Source organism: Stenella coeruleoalba, assembly GCF_951394435.1.
Source record: "Stenella coeruleoalba genome assembly, chromosome: 8".
NCBI lineage: Eukaryota > Metazoa > Chordata > Mammalia > Artiodactyla > Delphinidae > Stenella > Stenella coeruleoalba.
The window spans coordinates 11,950,976-11,970,035 of record NC_137154.1 but is presented as its reverse complement, the minus strand read 5'-3'; the positions used below and the strand labels follow the sequence as shown (position 1 = coordinate 11,970,035).

At 57.8% G+C, this 19,060-nt stretch overlaps 2 protein-coding genes across 2 annotated transcripts in view; one reads left to right on the top strand and one right to left on the bottom strand.

The window, feature by feature from the left end:
• The window catches only part of SLC43A1 (solute carrier family 43 member 1), a 60,066-nt gene that overhangs the window by 9,892 nt on the left and 31,114 nt on the right, over positions 1–19,060 (bottom strand). The gene's annotated exons all lie outside the window — the stretch shown is intronic.
• On the top strand, positions 3,931–18,391 carry RTN4RL2 (reticulon 4 receptor like 2; the record flags this gene model as incomplete). Its single annotated transcript, XM_079929351.1, has 3 exons — positions 3,931–3,961; positions 9,732–10,213; positions 17,123–18,391. The coding sequence occupies 3 exons, from the start codon at positions 3,931–3,933 to the stop codon at positions 17,870–17,872; spliced, it is 1,263 nt and encodes a 420-aa protein (XP_079785477.1). The 3' UTR covers positions 17,873–18,391.

The window sequence follows — 19,060 nt, the reverse complement described above, 5'->3', positions numbered from 1 at the left end:
TTCATTTCATTCTGAAACAACCTGAGGAGCTGGGAGCTACTGTTGCCCCCCGACCCCCGCCTCGTTTTCTGGATGAGAAAACTGAAGCTTAGAAAACTTCAACACCTTGCCCAAGGTCATCCAGCTATGAGAGCAGCAGAGGCAGGGCGTGAACCCAGCAATGCCTCTGCTCTTGACCATCGAGCCACCCCATCTTGTACGCCAACTGCCAAGTGTCCTGCGGTGAAGTTGCCACGTAGGTGCAGAAAAGAAGCAGGGAAGTTCTGCAGACTCACTAAAGCGGCCCCCAAGAAGGAAGAGCGGCCCCAGGTGTCACACTGAGAGTAGGGGTGCTATTAATAAGCGGGAACTGGTAGACGAAGCCAACACTCATCTAGTTTGTGTCAATGTCCTGCTTCTTCGACATGACCTCCTTTCCAAGCTCGCAGTTCTCCACACAACGAATCTGCCTTCTCAGGGAAAATCCATCCATCAGCCCATTTCCCCGAGATCCTTGGCTTCCCTTGGGACTGCAGGTCCACCTACAGCCACCAGAGGGTGGGCCAGCTCTGCGGCAAGTCCTGAGGACACAGTAAGCTGCCCACCAGCCCCCTCCCCCAAGTGTCCAGCCAGGAATGGACTTAGATGCCCTGCGGCACAGCTCTCGGTTACACTTTGCCTCGGGTACATCAGTTTACTCCCTTAGATCTCAAAAAGTCCAACTGCAGAAGTTCAGTTCGATCAGACGTGGTGTCTGATTCTACTGAGATAAAGATCTTAAGAATCACCGGCAAAACGGTAATGACAACAGCTGCCACTCCAGACACTGGTTAGAACCTCATTTTATGAAGCATTTTCTCATACCCCGACTGGCTGGAGATTTACTGGGTAAGCGGAAGCTTATGCGTGAGTGGTACATTCCATTGTACAGATGAGGAAACTTGAGGCAAACAGGAAAGGAAGTAACTCGCTTCGGGTCACCTAGAGGACTCTGGTCTTCGGGGAGAGCTGTTTCCAATTCCCTGCCTGTCTGAAGGAGGGGATAGGGGTTGGGGGGACTGCAAATGTGGATAGGGAGAGGAGGAACAAGGGGTCAGGATGCTCTACTGGGAATATCAAATGCATTGTGGTATTTCCTGTAAACTGAGACCCTGGGCCATCCACCCACGCGCCATTCATCCATCCAACAGTGTTCATTGAGCACATGCTGGGGACACAAAGATGGATGAGAGGAATTTCCTGCCCTCAAGAAGCTGTCAGTCTAGTAGGGGAAAGTAGTGAGTCAGCAGATAACTAGAGGAAACCGACGCCTGTACAGCGGGGTATAAGCAGGGGAATGTTTGACCGTCTGGAGCACACCCAAGTTCGGGGCGTCTCTTGGGGCTCCCAGGGCTGAAGGACAGGACTGGAGCCAAGGATCGTTGGCGGGGACGCCCCCTTTCCTGCAGCTCACCCCGGGGTGGGGGCTCCCCTCCCAGCTTCGGGTCCCCACCTGTGTTGGGGGCCTGGGGTCCCAGCCCCCCCCACCCAGAAGAGCGCCAGCCCTGGGAACGGATGACAGCACACACCTGAGTCAGCCCGCCGCCCACCCGCCCCTCAGCGTCTGTCTCCGCATCTTGTGATATTTCGCTCCCCGGGAGCCAGCCCCACTGCGCTCCGGAGGCAGCTCGGCAAACAAACCCAGCGACAGATTGTGCCGCGGCTCATTCCGGGGAAGGACGCCAAATCCCACCCTACTACCCCCAACACTCCCTCCCCACCGCCCCCTCCAGGCCTTCCTCCCAGGCGCGGGCCCTCGGCAGGGTGGGTCCCGGGAAACGCAGGGCCCCTGCTTTCTAGAGATGGGAGAGGGACAGGGGAGCCCCAGAGACGCCCCTTTTCACTCCCACCTCACCCGAACGTAAGACGGGCCGGAAGAGGAAATTTAGTTGCTGGGAGGGCCTGGGAGCCCGAGAAGGGCAGAGGATGTAACCAGCAGGGGGCGCCCGAGCGTCGAGGTGCAAGAGGGCTGGGAGCCCGCTACTGAAACCCGGTGGAAAGGAAGACAAGAGACAGACATCCGACCCAGAGATGGAAAGACAGGGAGGGAAGGAGGCACAAGAGCAGAAGGGAAGCGACAGAGACACGGACAGAAAGCGAGAGAGACAGAGAAGACAGTGACACAAAGAGATAAATCATAAAGGAAGGAAGTGGCAGGGAGAGAGTAAGGAGGGGAGGGAGGGAACAGAGAGACGGAGACCATAAAATATGAATAAGAGAGGGAGGAGAAAATGAGAGAAATCGAACGAGAACGAGGGAAGAATGAGATTATGGATGGAACAGAAAATGAATGGGAAAATGAGATCAGCATTTATAAAGCGCCGACTGTATGCCAGGCGCTGCGTTGGGCCCTGGCACCGACGGGAGAGAAGGAGCCAGAGAGCCAGGTGGAGGAGCGAGGGGGGTTCTTTTTCTTTGCTCGCGGGAGCGGCCGCCCGGGACTCCCGCGCTTCCTCGGGCCGGCTTCGCGCAGATTTCCCTGGCTCTGGCCGTCGGCGCCGCTCCAGCAGCCCCAACCCGGCCTGCGCCACTTGGCCACTGTCCCCGAAGCGGCTACCCCGAGGGTCCGCGACTGTCCCGCGCCGGGGCGGCTCCCAAGGTCCGGATGCCCGACGCCCTGGACCAGGTCAAGGCCAGGATGATCCGCATCTTCCCCTTTATAAGGAGACGCTTAGGTCGCGGGCCTGCAGGTATCGCCCTGAACGAGGCCACGAGGGGCGCAAGGGGTCCCGAAGAGACCAGAATGCCTCCCTCTTTAAAAGGAAGCAGAAGAAGCTCCCGTGAAGCCAACGCTCTCCTCCCACCTTGGAGTCTTCTATCCCGCTCACGGGCACCCAAACTTGCACCCGCTTGCAGATGCGTTAAGGGGCACACACACACCACTGTACACATACCCCGGCCACCCAGCCCCAAGTTTGCTTGCGCCAAACCCTCACACGTTTCCCATCCGCGCAGACACGCGCGCTGGCTGACAGCGGCTCATCCATTCGCACACTCACGAGCCCCTGCTTCCCCCGGCCCGTATAAAACATAACGTGTAAGCACTCAGTCACACCTGCACAAGCGTCCTTGCGCGCGCGTGCACGCTCATATGCAATCGATCTCGCACCCACAAACTCTTGCATATACTATTCTTATAGTCGCACGCACTCAGGGCTTGGGGTCTGGGAACGAAAGGGAAAGTGGAATCTTGGAGGTCTCCCAGAGGAGAGGAACGTTGGAGACCTGGGCAAAGGGGCCTGGGGTCCGGCAAGGAGGAGGAGGTGACCCAGGAGCCCGGCTCCTCCCAGAAAGTTGGGAGGGGGGAACTGGGCAAGTCCACGGGGTTCCCTTACACTACCGCACACCCCCCCCCCGGAAGGGATTTCTCTAGAAGCGTGGCGCCGTGAAGGCGATCGAACACAGTCCTCCGGATCCCCCAAGAAAGAGAGGGGGCCTGGATGGAGGGGGCTAGAAAGCGGCTCCCGCCTCCTAGTGGCCAGGAAGCGGTTAAATCGGCAAAGCTAGGAAGCGAGGGAGGAGCCAGCGAGTGCGTGAAGGAGGGGGGTGGCTGGGAAGAGCATCCTCGCTGTCCCCACTCTCCATCGGCGAGCAGCCGGCGCGCACGGACCGACGGACTGACGGACACCGCGCGCTGCCTGCGGTGCTGGGGGGCGCGGGCACCGGGCATCGACGGCCAGCTCGAACCCCGTCCCGCCGCGCCCCACCCCGTCCCGTCGGGGCCGATGGCTCCTCACGAGGTTCGCAGCCCAGGTGGCGCAGGGTAGAGCGCCGCGGCCCGGCCACACAGCCCGGGGACTCCCGGGCCCTCCCGGAGCCCCGCGGAGTCCCCGCCGTCCGTCTGGCCGGCTCAGGGAGCGAGTGGGAGCGCCCTCCCTCCCCGCCGCCCCCTCCCCCGAGCGTCGAGACAAGATGCTGCCCGGGCTCAGGAGCCTGCTGCAAGGTAGGGACCCCAGCCTGCGGGAAGGCAGAGAGCATCCTGCCGAGGCAAGCGGGGCGCCCCCTCCGCCAGGGCGCGAGGGTGGGGCAGTAGTGGGGGTGGGGGTAGCCTGGGAGGAAAAACGCTTAGCCCCGGGCCCCGCCCCCGCCCCCAGAGCTGCCGGCAGGAGCCGCGCACCCGACTCGGAGCCTGCTGGGCTGTGCGGGGAACTCGTGACCGAGGGGGGACGCAGGGGGCAGGCGGACCGGCCCCGGGGGGTGGGGAGGGAGGCTCAGGTTCTGCTGTCCCGGCTCCACCTGCTCTGGGGGACGCCGAGGACTCGGGCCGGCTGGGGAAGCGCCGACTCAGCAACTTCTCGTGCCCCGTGCCTCAGCACTTTCCAGTCACCAGGGAGGACGAGGGATGAGGGTAGGGGGCTGTCCGGGAGGATGGGGGAGCAGAGGGAGATCCAAATGGCCCTCCGCGGTAGGACAGATGGAGGGCGCTAGAAAAGGGATAGTTCCACGAACTGAGTGACGGACAGACAAGGGTGTGGGCCAGAGATTGGGGGTGGGGTGGGGAAGGGGTAAGAAGGAAGAGAGCGGAAGATGGAGAGAGCGGTCAGGGGCGGGCGATAGGAAGGCGGGGGAGGAGGAGGAATAAAGGTTAGACGGGAAAAGCTTGGAGGGAAGTGAGACCCTGGCGAGGACACAGGAAGAGGGAAAGAGAGGGGAGACCAGATTAGGGGAGGGGTGGGGAGAAGACCAGGGCCAGGGACCCAGAACCTGGCGGTGGGAGAAATAGGAAAGAGAATGAGGGCTGGGACCCTAGGGATGGGGAAGGAACGGGGAGTGAGATCAGAAAGCCAGAAACCAGAGGAGGATGGGGATGGTGGACAGAGATGGGGTGTCAGGAACAGGGAAAGACGACTGGGATGAGCTCTAGGGTTGGGGATGGGAAACCAGAGATAGGAGAGGGCCTGGGGTTGATCAGGATGGGGATGGGGGCTGGAAAGGGAGGAAAGGAGGAAGGAAGAGAAAGGGGAGAGGGAGAGAGAGAGAGAGAGACTGGGGGGGGCGGCCTAGGGATGAGACAAAGAGACTTCTGGTAACCACTTCCACGTGGGAAGCCCTCCATTTCCAAAGCGCCTGCCTGTCACTTCCCTTCTTTCAGGGAGTGGCCAGTGGGCCAGACCCTGGGCTCTGAGCTCAGGGCCTCGTGGGTGGCTGTGAGGGGGAGAGGGGGAAGACATTCGAGTGGGGTGGCAGCCTCCGAGGGTGGGCGCCCTGGCTGGCTCCGTGCTGCCATTTATATCTCTGGGCCCCGTCGTGGGATCCTGCCGCCGCCGCCACGGTGGCTGCTTATTTTGGGGTGTTACATTCTGGCAGAGTGAGAAGCTGTTTGCAGCAGCTCTAAACCTCCATCACCCGCGTCAGTGCCTCCCCAGGCCCCTGCGTCATTGGTATCATCACCACCTCCGTTCTGTTCCGCGGCTCCCACCTCCTCAAGCCCCTTCCACCTCAGCATCTGCCCGGCAGGCCCAGCCCTTTTGGGTGTGGAGCTGTTGCTTCTTGTCTGGGACCCTGTGCCCCTCCTTCAAAACCAGAGGCCTTGACTCTCTTTCCAGGGAGCACTTCTCCTGGGGCCACTCTGCCCTGAGGGTTGGCACCCTGTTTCCTGCCTCTACACCGGGTCCATCTGCTTCCTTCTCAAGTTTCTTCTTTCACAGGGATCTCTGGACTTAATGGTGGTTCCCGGGCTGAGAACTTTGTGAGCCTTGGTGCTCCAGGGTGACAGCCCAGAGTCCTTGACAGTGGGCCCTCAGTGAGCGGATACTTTTTGGCTCTGGGCACCTCAGTCTTCTGGGATCAATACCATGTTCTGGCCTCTCTCCGTTCCCTCCCCTGGTCAGTTCTGGCCACATCTTCTGGACACTGGTCATCTCTTCCTGACTCCCAGGTGGGCCGTCCCCTAGAACAACCACAGCCTGGAGCCCAGGAGGGGAAAGTTGGAGAGAACCTGGGTCCTTTACCTTGCCTTGACCCTGAATAGCCAAACAGAGCCGGTGTCGTTGCTGGCCCAGCCCTGTGCACCTGGGTGCAATTTCTGTCCTCCCTTTACCCCACCCCGAGCGCAGTAACTCTCACACTCGGGGGTGGTGTCTGTGGATGACGTGGGGTCTCCCAAAGAAAGGTCAGAGAGTCCCTTTTGACATGCACTTGTCCAATCCGGGTTCCACCTTGTACTAGCTGCATGACCTGAGGCAACTCATTTCATGTTTGTGAACCTCCCTGCCTTCATCTGCAGATTGGGAGCCGTAAGATTGATCTCACTGGGGCTATGTTATGTTGTATTCTACACATAAAGGCATATGTACAAATACAGTGGCTGGCACACAGTAGGTGTTTAATAACAGATGGTTTCTGCCCATCCTCGCTCTATGCTCCCCTGCAACTCTAGCCATCACTTGCTGACTTGAGGAAAAAAAAAAGAGGATGGATGGAATGAGCAGAGAGGGTGGGGAGGCTGTTAGAATCGGCCCAGATAGTAGAGGGGGCATAAAATGAAGCCTTCGAGAAAGATAACCCAAGGTGGATTGACAGAGATTCGGTCAGGGCCTGGGCTGCGCCCTGCGAAATGAACTCTTCCCCTCTCCAGTTCTCAGTGGTGTGGCCTGTGCAATAAGGGGTTTGCTCTTGATGGCCGATGAGGTGTCCCCCACCTTCCTGCTCTGACACTCTGTGCATCTGGACCCCGTCTTTGCCAGGGATTCACAAAATGGGGGCCGGGAGTGGAACCGTGGTCCTCGGGGAGAGAGGGAAGACCCGGGCCTGGGCGGAAGGCGTGATGGTGAAGAGCCAGGAGGAGCAGGGGGTGGGGAGGCGACGGTGGTGGGAAGGAAAAGGGCACAGGCTGGGCAGGGGCTGAGGGCGGAGGAGGGAGAGAAAGGCACAGCTCACCGGGCCCTGCTGCCTCTGCCCAGGAGCACTCCAGCCAGGCCCGGGGGCAGAGCCCTCCAGAGCCCCACCTGCCCCTCCTCCGCTCGCTTCCAGTGCGAGCCGCAGCCTGAATTATGGATGAGGCTCCTCGGGTTACAGCTGCTTTGCTTTGGCAGCAGCGAGGACCAGAAATGGCAACAGAGTCACTGTTACGCAGCAGCTGTCACGGAGGGGCCCCCTGCTCAGGGTCCCCCCCTCAAAGAGCCCGCAGGGAGCGCCATCTTGGCCTTGGGGAGGTGGGCCATGATGGGGGGAGATATGGGGGCAAGAGGGAGGGGCTGTGGGGAAATAAGAGAGAAGCCCCCTAAAGAGGGCAAGCAGGGGGCCAGGGAATTGTGGGCTAGAGGAATGAGTGGGGCCCCTGCCAGCCCCTGCTGAGCTCGGCCTCCAGGCTGGAAGAGACCCTGGTGCCAGGGGACTGCCTCCTGACTCCGGAGCCCTCTGGGATCACGTGTCCTTCCCTCTGCCTCTCCTGGGTTAACAGTTGGCCCTAGAGGCTGAGGAAAGAGCTCCATAATCCTTGCAGGGCTGGCAGCCTTCTGAATGAACACCCTGTGAGCTTGTGGATAAGGGGTGGGATTAAGGGATCAGAGAGGGATTTGGCTTTCCCTGGTGTCAAGTCCTTGGGGAAGCGAGCTCAGAGGGTGACTCCACCAGGAAGGGAAGTGCTCTGGCCAGTCATCAGGAGACTCCTTTCTAGTCCTTGCCCTGCCAATCACGTTGCTGTGTGACCTTGGGCAAGTCACTTTCCCTCTCTGAGCCCCAGCCATCACCTCAGTAGAACCAGAGCTTGAACCCGGAGGATTTTCCACCTCCAAGATCTCCTGTTCTAAGCCTCAAACCTCAGCCCTCCTGAAACCCACCCAGGGCTCCCTACAGGGCTCTCGCACCCCGCCCCTGCCTGGTTGGGTTGAGGGGTGAGAGACATGCTCTTCCACCCAATGTGGAAAAACTCGGGAGGAGAAAGTAATCGTGAAACGCCGCACGGGGGAGGGGTGAGAAGGGCCGAGAAACGCGGAGGTGGTGTGAACGAAGGGAACAGCAGCCGCTGTGTCACCGAGTATTACATCACACCCAGCCTACACACGCACGGGGCCCGGCACTCACACACACGCGGAGGACCACCGGCACACGCTTGCGCGCAGCGGCGCGGGGAGGGGCCGGGGCGCTCGCCGTGGGCCGGGTGGCGTGGCGCCGGGGTCCCCACCCTGCGCCTTTGCGCTCCCCCGCGGGAGGAGGCACAGCCCAGCTTCCGTGATGTCCGCGCCACACGCGGAGCCTGTCGGTGCCATGTGCGCACCCCGGGCTCAGCAGCGCTTCATGTAGAGGGCACCCGTCTCCCACGCGCATTCACACACAGCAACCTCTGACACCGGGCGTCAGTGAAAGTCACGGAGCCCTCAGGGTCTGCCCTGAGGACCCAGGATCTCAGGTCCTCGGGTCCAAGGGCAAAGGTCTTCCTCTGCCTTCGCAGGCCGTAGCACACTGTTTGGAGCAGAAGGTGCTCATTCCATGTGTGCCCAGAGAATGACCGCCTGGCTTTTGGAGCGCGAAACCCGCCAGATGAAAGTCCCGAGACTCATCCGGAAGTCATGATAAAGGGCAGAGGTCAAGCTAGTTCCAGCCCAGAACCTGCATCAGCTGCCCTGAGGGTCAGAAGGCCAGGGGACAGGGATGGATGAGGGGCCCCAGAGCCCCTGCTATAGCTCAGGGATACGGAGGCCTAGACAAGGCTCTTTAGCCCCCAGGCCCTTGGGCCTCCCTGGGCCTGCCTCTCCATCTATATCACAAGAAGGCAGGATCACGGCCCACCTTCAAAAGTTACTTTGAAAAAAAATTATTGTTATGTTTTGGCCGCACCAAGTGGGATCATAGTTCCCCAGGGATCGAACCAGTGCCCCCTGCAGCGGAAGCGCAGAGTCTTAACCACTGGACTGCCAAGGAAGTCCTGAAAAAGAATTTTTAAGTGACTTTGAATGAGAAGAGCCTGGGGTGTAAAATGCAGATTCCTGGGCTATTCCCCCAGGGATGCTGATTCTGCACAGGCAGGGCCCAGGAAGCAGCATTCTTTCCAGGACCCTCTGATGCTTCTGCTGCAGGTGCCTGCAGACCCCCTGTCCCTTGGTTCCTAAGATCCCTTCCAGTGTGGAGAGATGAGGGAGGAGGGCTGTGCTCACCTGTGGGCCAGCAGGACCAGACCCCGGAGGCAGCCACAGGGCCATTTTACATGGGCCTCAGATTCGCAGAGGGTCTCAATCTAGAGCCACCTGTTCTCAAATGGAGTCAATTTTGCTCCCCAGGTGATACTTGGCGACGTCTGGAGACATTTCGGTTGTCATAGGTTATCATAACGGCAGGGGGAAGGGTGTTACACATCTAGTGGGTAGAGGACAGGGGTGCTGCTAAACACCCCTCTATAGGACATCGTTGTACGGGACTGCCTCCAGCGGAGCACTGTCCAGCCCAAGTCTCAAGACCAAAGTCATGGTCAAACCTACCATAGTGAAAACAGGAGTGAAAGTAGACGTCACTCGTCAAACAACTTTCAACCTATCACAGTGCTTCCTACGATGTCCTCTTGGCATTTCTTTATTCTTTAATGTACCAGGAGCCTCCAAAAGCGGAAGTGGCCACGGCCTCTCGCGACTCTGAGGTTGCACCCAGAACCCCCCACCCAAGCTAGAAACGAAAGGCTCTCAGCAAGGGTCGCCTTAGGGGTGGGTGGGCCCGGCCCCCGGCTGGCACTCCCACGCTCGCAGCCGCCCAGAGAGATCTCCCCCGCGCCCTCCCCGCAGGTCCCGCCCCGGCCTGCCTCCTGCTGATGCTCCTGGCCCTGCCCCCAGCTGCCCCCAGCTGCCCCATGCTCTGTACCTGCTACTCGTCCCCGCCCACCGTGAGCTGCCAGGCCAACAACTTCTCGTCGGTGCCGCTGTCCCTGCCGCCCAGCACGCAGCGCCTGTTCCTGCAGAACAACCTCATCGGCACGCTGCGGCCCGGCACCTTCGGGCCTAACCTGCTCACTCTGTGGCTCTTCTCCAACAACCTCTCCGCCATCTATCCGGGCACCTTCCGCCACCTGCAGGCGCTCGAGGAGCTGGACCTCGGCGACAACCGGCACCTGCGCTCTCTGGAGCCCGACACCTTCCAGGGCCTGGAGCGGCTGCAGTCGCTACATCTGTACCGCTGTCAGCTCAGCAGCCTGCCGGGCAACATCTTCCGCGGCCTGGTCAGCCTGCAGTACCTCTACCTCCAGGAAAACAGCCTGCTCCACCTACAGGTGAGCCGGCCCTAGCCCGGCGCGCGCGCGCGCACACACACACACACAGACACACATAGCCCTCTTCTGCTTCCCTCTCTCCCTGGGGCCTCTCGGCCCCTCTGTCCCTGCTCACCCTTCCCGCCTCTGTCTCAGCACCTCTCTCTATTTCTCTGTCCCTTTCCTAGGTTTCTGTCCCTCCCACTTTCTCCAGGGGCTTTTCTTTATTTTGTCTCCTGCATCTTTCTCTGTCACTAATACCCCACCCCCCATCTGACTGCCTCTGTCTGTCTGTCTCTCCCTTTCTGTCCCTATCTGTCTCGCTCACTAACTTGCCTCCCCCATCTGTCTCCCTCTGCCTCTTCTGTCTGTCTCCCTTCACACGCCCACTCCACACACACACCCCCATGTCTGTCTGGGTGTATGTGTGTGTCTCTTTCTGTGATCCCTCCTTTCCCCCTTGTTTGCCTTCCGGGGACTCTGCCTTTCCCCAGGCAGCCCAGCCCAAAGGGCTTCGTGGCGGCTCTTCTCACCCACCCCCATGCCCTCCCGCAACACGGGGAGGTAAGCAAGAGGGCGGAGCCACTGCAACCGGTATCCCATAGAAGGTTCCACCTCTCTCCACCTCACTGGGTCGTGGGACAAGGGGAAACCCTACCCTTTCTAGATTCCGTTCCCCAAACCTATCCCCCAGATCTGTTGTCTCAGTGCAACCAACGGGTGAAGGGAAAAAAAGGGTAAAGAGCTGTTAAGCAGCTGGAAAACGGATGCTCTGAAAATGGAAGGAATAACAGTAATTGCTATTTATTGGTATTATTATTGATCTAAATATTGGTTATTATCGTCGTCATGCTGACTGTTTGACAGTCAAATCCTCCCATTCTATTTCCCCAGGAAGCAATAACACACCCTCCAAGCCACTCTGGGAGAAAATTCTCCCTCGGCTACACAGCCTCTGGATATCCAAACCCTCCCCTCTCCCCACACCAACCTGGAAGGTACTTCCTCCTCCCCGTCCCAGGATGAGGCCTAACGGGTGGATTTGAGGCTGATAATTATAACACAACAATAGCAATAATAATTTAACATTTATCGAGCACCCAGAATATTCTTGGTGCTGAGCAAAGGGCAGCGAACAAAACAGACGAACTCCTGCCTTCGCAGAGAGCATTCTAGCGGCGGGGAGAGACAAGAAGTAAAGTGTACAGTATGTTGGGAAAATATGTTGTGTGTTATTATTATGGCATAAGTAATGATAATAATAGCCCACTAGCACTTAGCAGGCACACTGTGCGTCAGGCGCTGTGCTAAGGACTTTGCCACTTACAAGTGTGTGGCATTTTTTAACCTCCCTGAGCCTCAGTTTTTCCATCTGTAAAATGGAGGCAGCCACAGCACCCACCTTCTAGGGATTTTGTAAGTGTCAAGTGCATGAATAATTTGTAAAGCACTTGGCGTACGGCGGGCACGCTAGCAAGGCTTGTTAAGATACTGTTTTAAAAAGAGAGACGAGCCTCATTTAACACTGGTCTCAGTGAAATGGCCCATCTTGGACCCCATCCTGAAGACATGGGTCAACCTCAAGGATTACGCTGAGACCATGGGTGGGTCCCAGAACACTCCCTCCTTTTTCTTCTTCCTAACTTTGCACCTCATGGTTTCCAGAGTGCGCTCAGTCACCTCATTTCTACAGCCCTGCTGGGAGACGGTTTATACTCCCTTACAGACGAGGAAGCTGAGACCAAGGGTCCCAAAGTCTCTTAAATCATCGTCCGTGTGCCTGGGGGCTTAACGTGTTCTCGGTATCACGTCAAACCTACAACAGGCCGGCAGTAGGGATGCTTAGGGGCAGTAGGGACAGAAAATGAAGTTTCTGAGGCCACACAGCCAGGAAGAGCTGGTAGCACTTCAGCCTTCGTAGCCTGATGACACCTCAGGCCGTTTTTATCATTCAGAACTCTCCACTGGGGGCTGACCAGGTGCAGGGGCAATGGTTCTCAGAAGGACAGCAGGGCAGGCTCACTTTTGAAAGCACATGTGCTTTGTTTTGGTTTGCTTTTGGCTCCACTGCGCAGCATGTGGGATCTTAGTTCCCTGACCGGGGATCAAACCCACGCCCGCTGCAATGGAGCGCGGAATCTTAACCTCTACACCACCAGGGAGGTCCCTGAAAGCACCTGCTTTGGGGTCTGCCAGACCTAAGTTCAAATCCTGGCTCCTATACGACTCTGGACAAATTACTCATTAAAAATTACTCTTTCCATTGCCATTTCCTCATCTGTAAAATGGCAATCATGATAGTAATTAACAATATACTTAGCTAAGAAGTTTTGTAAAGACTAAAGTTTAGCACAGGGCCACATCAATATATGGGCGCTGGCATTAGTATTGTTAATTATTACCAGTAGTGCAACAACCACTACTACTGAGATCCTGACCTCCTCATCAACATATATTAGTTGTTCAGGTTAGGAATCTGGGGTCAGCAGGCCTGAGTTTGAATCCCTGCTCTGCTATTTTCTGACTTATGTAACTTTAGACAAGTTGCTGCCCCCTCTGAACCTCAGTTTTCTTATCTTTAAGATGGGAATAATAAAAATAATACCTTCCATAAAGAATGGCTGTAAAGAGTAAGTGAGTTCAAAAAAAAACAAAGAAGAGTCAGTGAGTTCGTGTATATAATCACATAGTTAAGTGCTGAATAAATTTTGTCGTCATGACCTGATCCCCCATCACAAGTGGCAGCCAGGGCCTGGGGTCAGGAAAGACCTGGGCAAGGTCAGTGGATACTGACCTCGAATGGACACTGGGGTCTTCTGCAATGGGAAGTGTTGGTTCTGCACACCCCTGGCATGAGTGGTAGGAGGCATCATGGGAAGGAAACATCTTGACACCTGGCCCTATATAGAAGAGAAAGAAAGAGACAGCCTCTGCCTGTGAACTGCCTGGAGAAACTAGGCTGGAAGATGCCACAGGCAGGTGCGGAAGCACGCGGGCCGGGCTGAGATCCGCAGAGCGCAGGTGTGACCCAAGATGCCACCGGGGCTGCCCCGAGAGGGGAGATCTGGAGGAGGCAGGAGGACCACAGCTTTTCAGGATAAGGAAGGTAGAAAGGGGAATGGGGTAGAGTGGAGGTTCTCACAGACTGTGTGCTGTAGGCCAGGCACTGTGCCAGGTGCGTTCATCACAGATTCTTACTGAGCATCTACTATATGCCAGGCAGTGTTCTGGGTGCCAGGGATTCAGAAGTGAACAAAAACTGTGTCCCTGCTCTCCTGGAGCCTATTTCCTACTGGAGTGGAACCAGATGATGGAGGCATCTGTCTCTCTTCTAACTGTTAGAGCAGCCTGCATGGCATAAAAGCGCAGTCTTTACATTCAGGCAGATCTGATTTGCTCTGTGGCTTTGGGCAAGTTACTTAACCACTCTGAGTCTCAGTAGACCCATCTGTGAAATGGAAAAAAATGACCTGTAACTCAGGGGTTCGTTGTGAGGATTAAAGGAGATGCTGCTTGAAAGGGGTTTAGTGTGTCCAGTCCAGAGTAAGCATCATTTCCCCCATTCAATGGCTGAGGACACTGAGGCTCGGAGAAGTTAAGGCGCCCACCCGAGGTCACCCAGCTCGTAAAGGGCACAGCCTAGAATTAGCCCAGGTCTGTCTGACTCCAAAGTGCAACTGTTCAGAGCTCTGTCTCCAGAGTTCACGTCTGCCTTCCACTACATACTGGCTCTCGAACTCTAGGCCAGTCACTTGCCTTCTCTGAGCCTCCCTCTCCTAACCTCTGAAAGGGGGAGAATAATACTATCTGCTTCACGGGACTTCCCTGGCGGTCCAGTGGTTAAGACTCCGCGCTCCCAATGCAGGGGGCATGGGTTCGATCCCTGGTCAGGGAACTAAGATCCCACATGAGCAGCCAAAAAAAAAAAAATTATCTGCTTCATGGGGCTGTGATGATTCGGTTACTACATGGGATCTGTGTAGCACAGAGCCTGGCACATGGCAAGAGCTCGGTTAGTCAGCTGCTGACGCAAACGATGGCGATGATACCCAGCGTAGATCGGTGAGCGCTGTGAGTGGGGTGCCTGGCACGGAGCAGACACTCAGTACAGCTTTCTTGAATGAATGAGGTACATTCCAGGACTCACTTTCTCATTAATATCAGATGAGGATGGATCTTAATGATCAACGATCTCAAGGCCCTTGTTTCACAGATGAAAAAAAAAAACTGAGGCTCAGAGAGGTGCCCAGAGCTGCCCAAGGTCACAAAGCCCCGCAGCTGATTTGACCAGCGCCAGAGACTGGATGGGAGGCTGGAGGGAGACAAGGTGAAGAACAGGATGCTGTCCAGGGAAGGGGGCAGGGACGCTGCGTTGAGGTTCCGAATGGCTTCCGAGAGCTGTGAGCCGGCCAGGGGAGGTGAGGGAAATGTGGTTTTCAAAATGGAAGAGGATGACTTTAACAGACACTCTCTGCCCAGAGGGAGGGCGTGATAGGGAGTGTGGTGGGGGAGGGGGAAGGCTGTGAAGGTCAAGCGCTTATTAATGCACAGAGAACCATTTTAGAGGAAGGACCCGGTCTGAGACCTGCAGCCTAGGAAGTGACAACAGGATCTGGCAACGGCGTGGATGGGGGTTAGGGGAATGGACCCCCAGGCTGAGGCTCAGAGCAGGAGGGGCAGGACTTTTGCCAGGGGAAGGAGGAGGAGATTGGAATCAAGGAATCCTGTAGCCCCAGAACTGGGGCTGTAGGTCAAAGGTGCCTGAATTCCCTAACATCTCTGAACTTTCGGTCTTCCCTTCCTGACTTCCGGAAGTCCCCAAAGTGCCGATTGCCTCTGCTCCCTCTATACCCCACCCCACCCCACATCTATCCTTTGACCAGGTACCTCTGGGTGTGTCCTACTCTTGCTGACACTCCATTAAAAAGAGAAACCCTAATTAGGTGTTTGCGTGGAAGGGATTCAGCCCACGCCCTGGGGGGACCAAAAAGAAAAGGACAAGGACACCAGGCCACGCTGGGCCAGGCTGAGGCCACGGACGTGCGGGGAGCCCTCCGCTGGAGACCTGAGCTGGGCACGGGGCCGTGGCAGCAGGAGGTGGAGAAAGCTGGTGTCATAGGCAGTCGAGAAGGTTGAGGGGGACGGATCTCAATGTGGCCAAGAGGAGGGTTCTTGGCAGGCTCAGTTCCTGTAGCAGAGAGGGCGGAAGCCAGATGGGAGGGGGCGAGAAAATGCAGGAGCACAGGAAGGCGGAGGCTGTGAGTGTGGGCTGGGAGTCAACGCCCTCCCCCCACCTGAGAGCCTGAGACCAGGCTCCTGGGTGAGGTGGGGGGATCATCTCCCCAGGCAGGGAAGGGTGGGAGGGGCACCGCCAGGAAACAGGAATCCAGGGTGAGCTGGCTTGAGCACAGAGGATGCCCCTGTCCCCCAGAACCAGACCCCCCGGGTCTGCTGACCACAATGAGGTCCTCCACAAGAGAGGAGGACCTCAGTACTGGGGCTCCGGTCCCCTCTCTGGCAGGCCCTTCATCTCTCTGGGTCTCAGTGCTCTCCTCTGCAAAAACGTAGGCTAGGCTGGTGCCCCCCAAAGCACTAACTCCCAAATACCTTGGTGAACTGGTTAAAATGCAGCGCCAGCCCCCTGCTCTCTCCCCTCCATGGAGCATACCCACTCCTCCACTCCCCTGAACCACAGTTCAAGGCCCTTCCAGCACTAATATGGTCTGATTCAGAGACTCCCCAGCCTTGGGCAGGTGGGACAGCCCCTCTAAGGGGACAGTGATGCAGGGCATGGGGCAGCAGGCTTCCTTCCCCTCCCCTGCTGCCTCTGTGGGGTGGAGCTGATATGGTCCCCTTAATGTCCCAGCCCAGTAGCAGAACTTTGGGGTCCCAGGAAGCTCTTCTATTAGAGGAAAATGGATGGGACCTAATTCTAACTAAGACACTATTGTCATAATCACCACCATTTATTGATGGTCTGTGTGCCCACCGGGTACGACATCCTTCCAGGATCTCATCTAGCCCTCCCTCAGCCTGCTGAAAGAGTTGTTCTCTGAGTTACACACACTGAGGAAACTGAGGCTCAATGAGGCTAAATAACTTGCCCAAAGTAACGCAGCTGGGAAGAGGGCAAGCTGGATTTGAGCCGTGGCTCTGCTGACTCCTGAGCCTGTGGGCTTCATCACTGGACCGAACCCCAATGTGCCAGGCCCTGTGCCCGACACTTCACCCATCTGATAGGTATGGGGATTGTCTTCTTTAATCCTCAAAGCAAACCCAAGGGGAGGTACACTCACCTCCATTTTAATGACGAGGAAACAGATTGCTGGCTTGGCCAAGTTCACAATAATGGCTAACTCACAGAATGCCCACCACGTGTATTAACACATGTTGTTTCATTTCATCTCCACATGTTACAGGTGAAGAAACTGAGTCATAAGGATACTGAGTGACTCGCTCAAGTGTCAGTTAGTAAGGCCAGGATTTGAAAGTCAGGGAGTCTGAAAGTCTGCATACTTAGCCAAATCAGAGGTTCTCATTCTCCAAGTGTGGTCCTCCCACCAGCAGCATCAGTACCACCTGGGAACTTGTAAAGACGTGCAGAATCTCCCCCCGCCCCCGCGCCCACCCCTTCCCCCGCTCCAAGACCTGCTGAATCAGAAACCCTGCGGGCAGGGCTCAGGGATCTGCAGGGGATTCTGATGCACCCCCAAAATTTTAAGAACTATATTGCGTTTCTCACATTAACCTCTAAATAGGTTAGAGGAGGCAGGATTAGAACCCAGGACTCTATGAATCAGAAGGTCAAACCCCTTCTGTTCCACCACAATGCTCCCCTTCTTTCCCAGATTTCTTCGGTGCCTGTCTCAGAACCACTCACCACTCTTCTTCTCTCCCCTCCGCCACCCCCCACCCCCCGCCCCCCGCCAGGATGACCTGTTCGCGGATCTGGCCAACCTGAGCCACCTCTTCCTCCACGGGAACCGCCTGCGGCTGCTCACGGAGCACGTGTTCCGCGGCCTGGGCAGTCTGGACCGGCTGCTGCTGCACGGGAACCGGCTGCAGGGCGTGCACCGCGCGGCCTTCCGCGGCCTCAGCCGCCTCACCATCCTCTACCTGTTCAACAACAGCCTGGCCTCGCTGCCGGGCGAGGCGCTCGCTGACCTGCCGGCGCTGGAGTTCCTGCGGCTCAACGCCAACCCCTGGGCGTGCGACTGCCGCGCGCGGCCGCTCTGGGCCTGGTTCCAGCGCGCGCGCGTGTCCAGCTCCGACGTGACGTGCGCCACGCCCCCGGAGCGCCAGGGCCGCGACCTGCGCTCCCTCCGCGAGGCCGACTTCCAGGCCTGCCCGCCCGCCGTGCCCACGCGGCCCGGCAGCCGCGCCCGCGGCAACAGCTCGTCCAACCACCTGTACGGGGTGGCCGAGGCCGGGGCGCCCCCCGCCGACCCCTCCACCCTCTACCGAGACCTGCCAGCCGAAGACCCGCGGGGGCGCCAGGGCGGGGACGCCCCCACCGAGGACGACTACTGGGAGAGCTACGGGGGCGAGGACCAGCGGGGCGAGCAGACGTGCCCCGGCGCTGCCTGCCAGGCGACCCCGGACTCCCGCGGCCCCGCGCTCTCGGCCGGGCTCCCCACCCCTCTGCTTTGCGTCTTGCTCCTGGTCCCCCACCACCTCTGACTGCGGTGCTGAGACTGAAGAGGCCGGTGTGTCTCGCTCCCCCTCTTCCCTCATCCCCATCCCCAGCTGCGGCTCCGGCCCCAGTCCCCGCCCTCTGGCCCTGCGGCCTTGCTGCCTTCTTTCCGCTCCCAGCTCCTCTCTTCCCCTGGGACCAGGCCACCTCTCCCTGCCTCCCAGGCTGCTGGCTTCTGGCAGCCCCAGGAGGACACATCTGGTGGCTCAGCCCTGTTCTCCCCGACTCTGGCCGTTAACCCGTTCCCATCCCAAGGCTGGGGTGGGCACCCCAGGCAGCCGCTGACCACTTCTCCCAGTGCCCACAGTGGACTCGGGACGGGCTTTGTCTGCAGAGCATCTTCCACCAGCAGAGCCTTTGGAAGCTCCCGGGAAGGGAGCCCTGCCCAGGAGCCCTTTGGAGGGATGCTTCAGTCGGGGCCAGGCCAACCCTAGGCCCCTGCTCATCCTAGCACCCCTCAACCTCCCGACACTGGAGAAATACTTTTCTCCTGTCTACCTTGGACACTTTTTAGGGTGCCTGGAGAGAGCTTTCCTCTCCACCGTGGCCCCTGTGTGGTGAAGATCAACAGAAGTTGTTTGGGAAAAAAAAAAATTTATTAAAAAATTCTATTATTTTATCTTCTGTAAGATTTGTTGGCTCAGGTCCTCAAAAGTGGGAGGAGGGCTTAGAACCATCAGGCTTTCAGGGCCAGGAGGGTTTCAAAAAGGGGAACCATTCCATGCTATCCAAGTGCTTCTTGCTGTTTTCCCATGACAAGAAGCTGAAGCCTCAGGACCAGGGTTGTGACCCTGGAGTCCCAGGCAGGACAGGTGAAATCTGATAGCCAGGAGTGGGTGCTAATGGCACCTCAGCTCCTCATTTGTCCAGGAGAAGCAGCTACATGCGACCCTGAGTTGTCTATGCCTGAGGAGCTAAGCCTGGGGAAGGCCTCCAGCCTGGCTAACCGTTCTCTCTGAGGCTCTGTTCCTTCAGGAAGGGAGAGCAGTTCCCTCTTTCCCCTGCAACGAGGAGTAACATGTACAGCCGTGGTCACAGCCAGCCCAAACATGACTTTGGGTAAATCTGAGAAAGGCACCTCTTCCTCAGGGGAACCCAGCCCCATACCACAGCAAACAGAGCATAAGGCTCACACTTGCCCCCTCACCTGATTGCCCTTGTGCAGTGTACAGCCT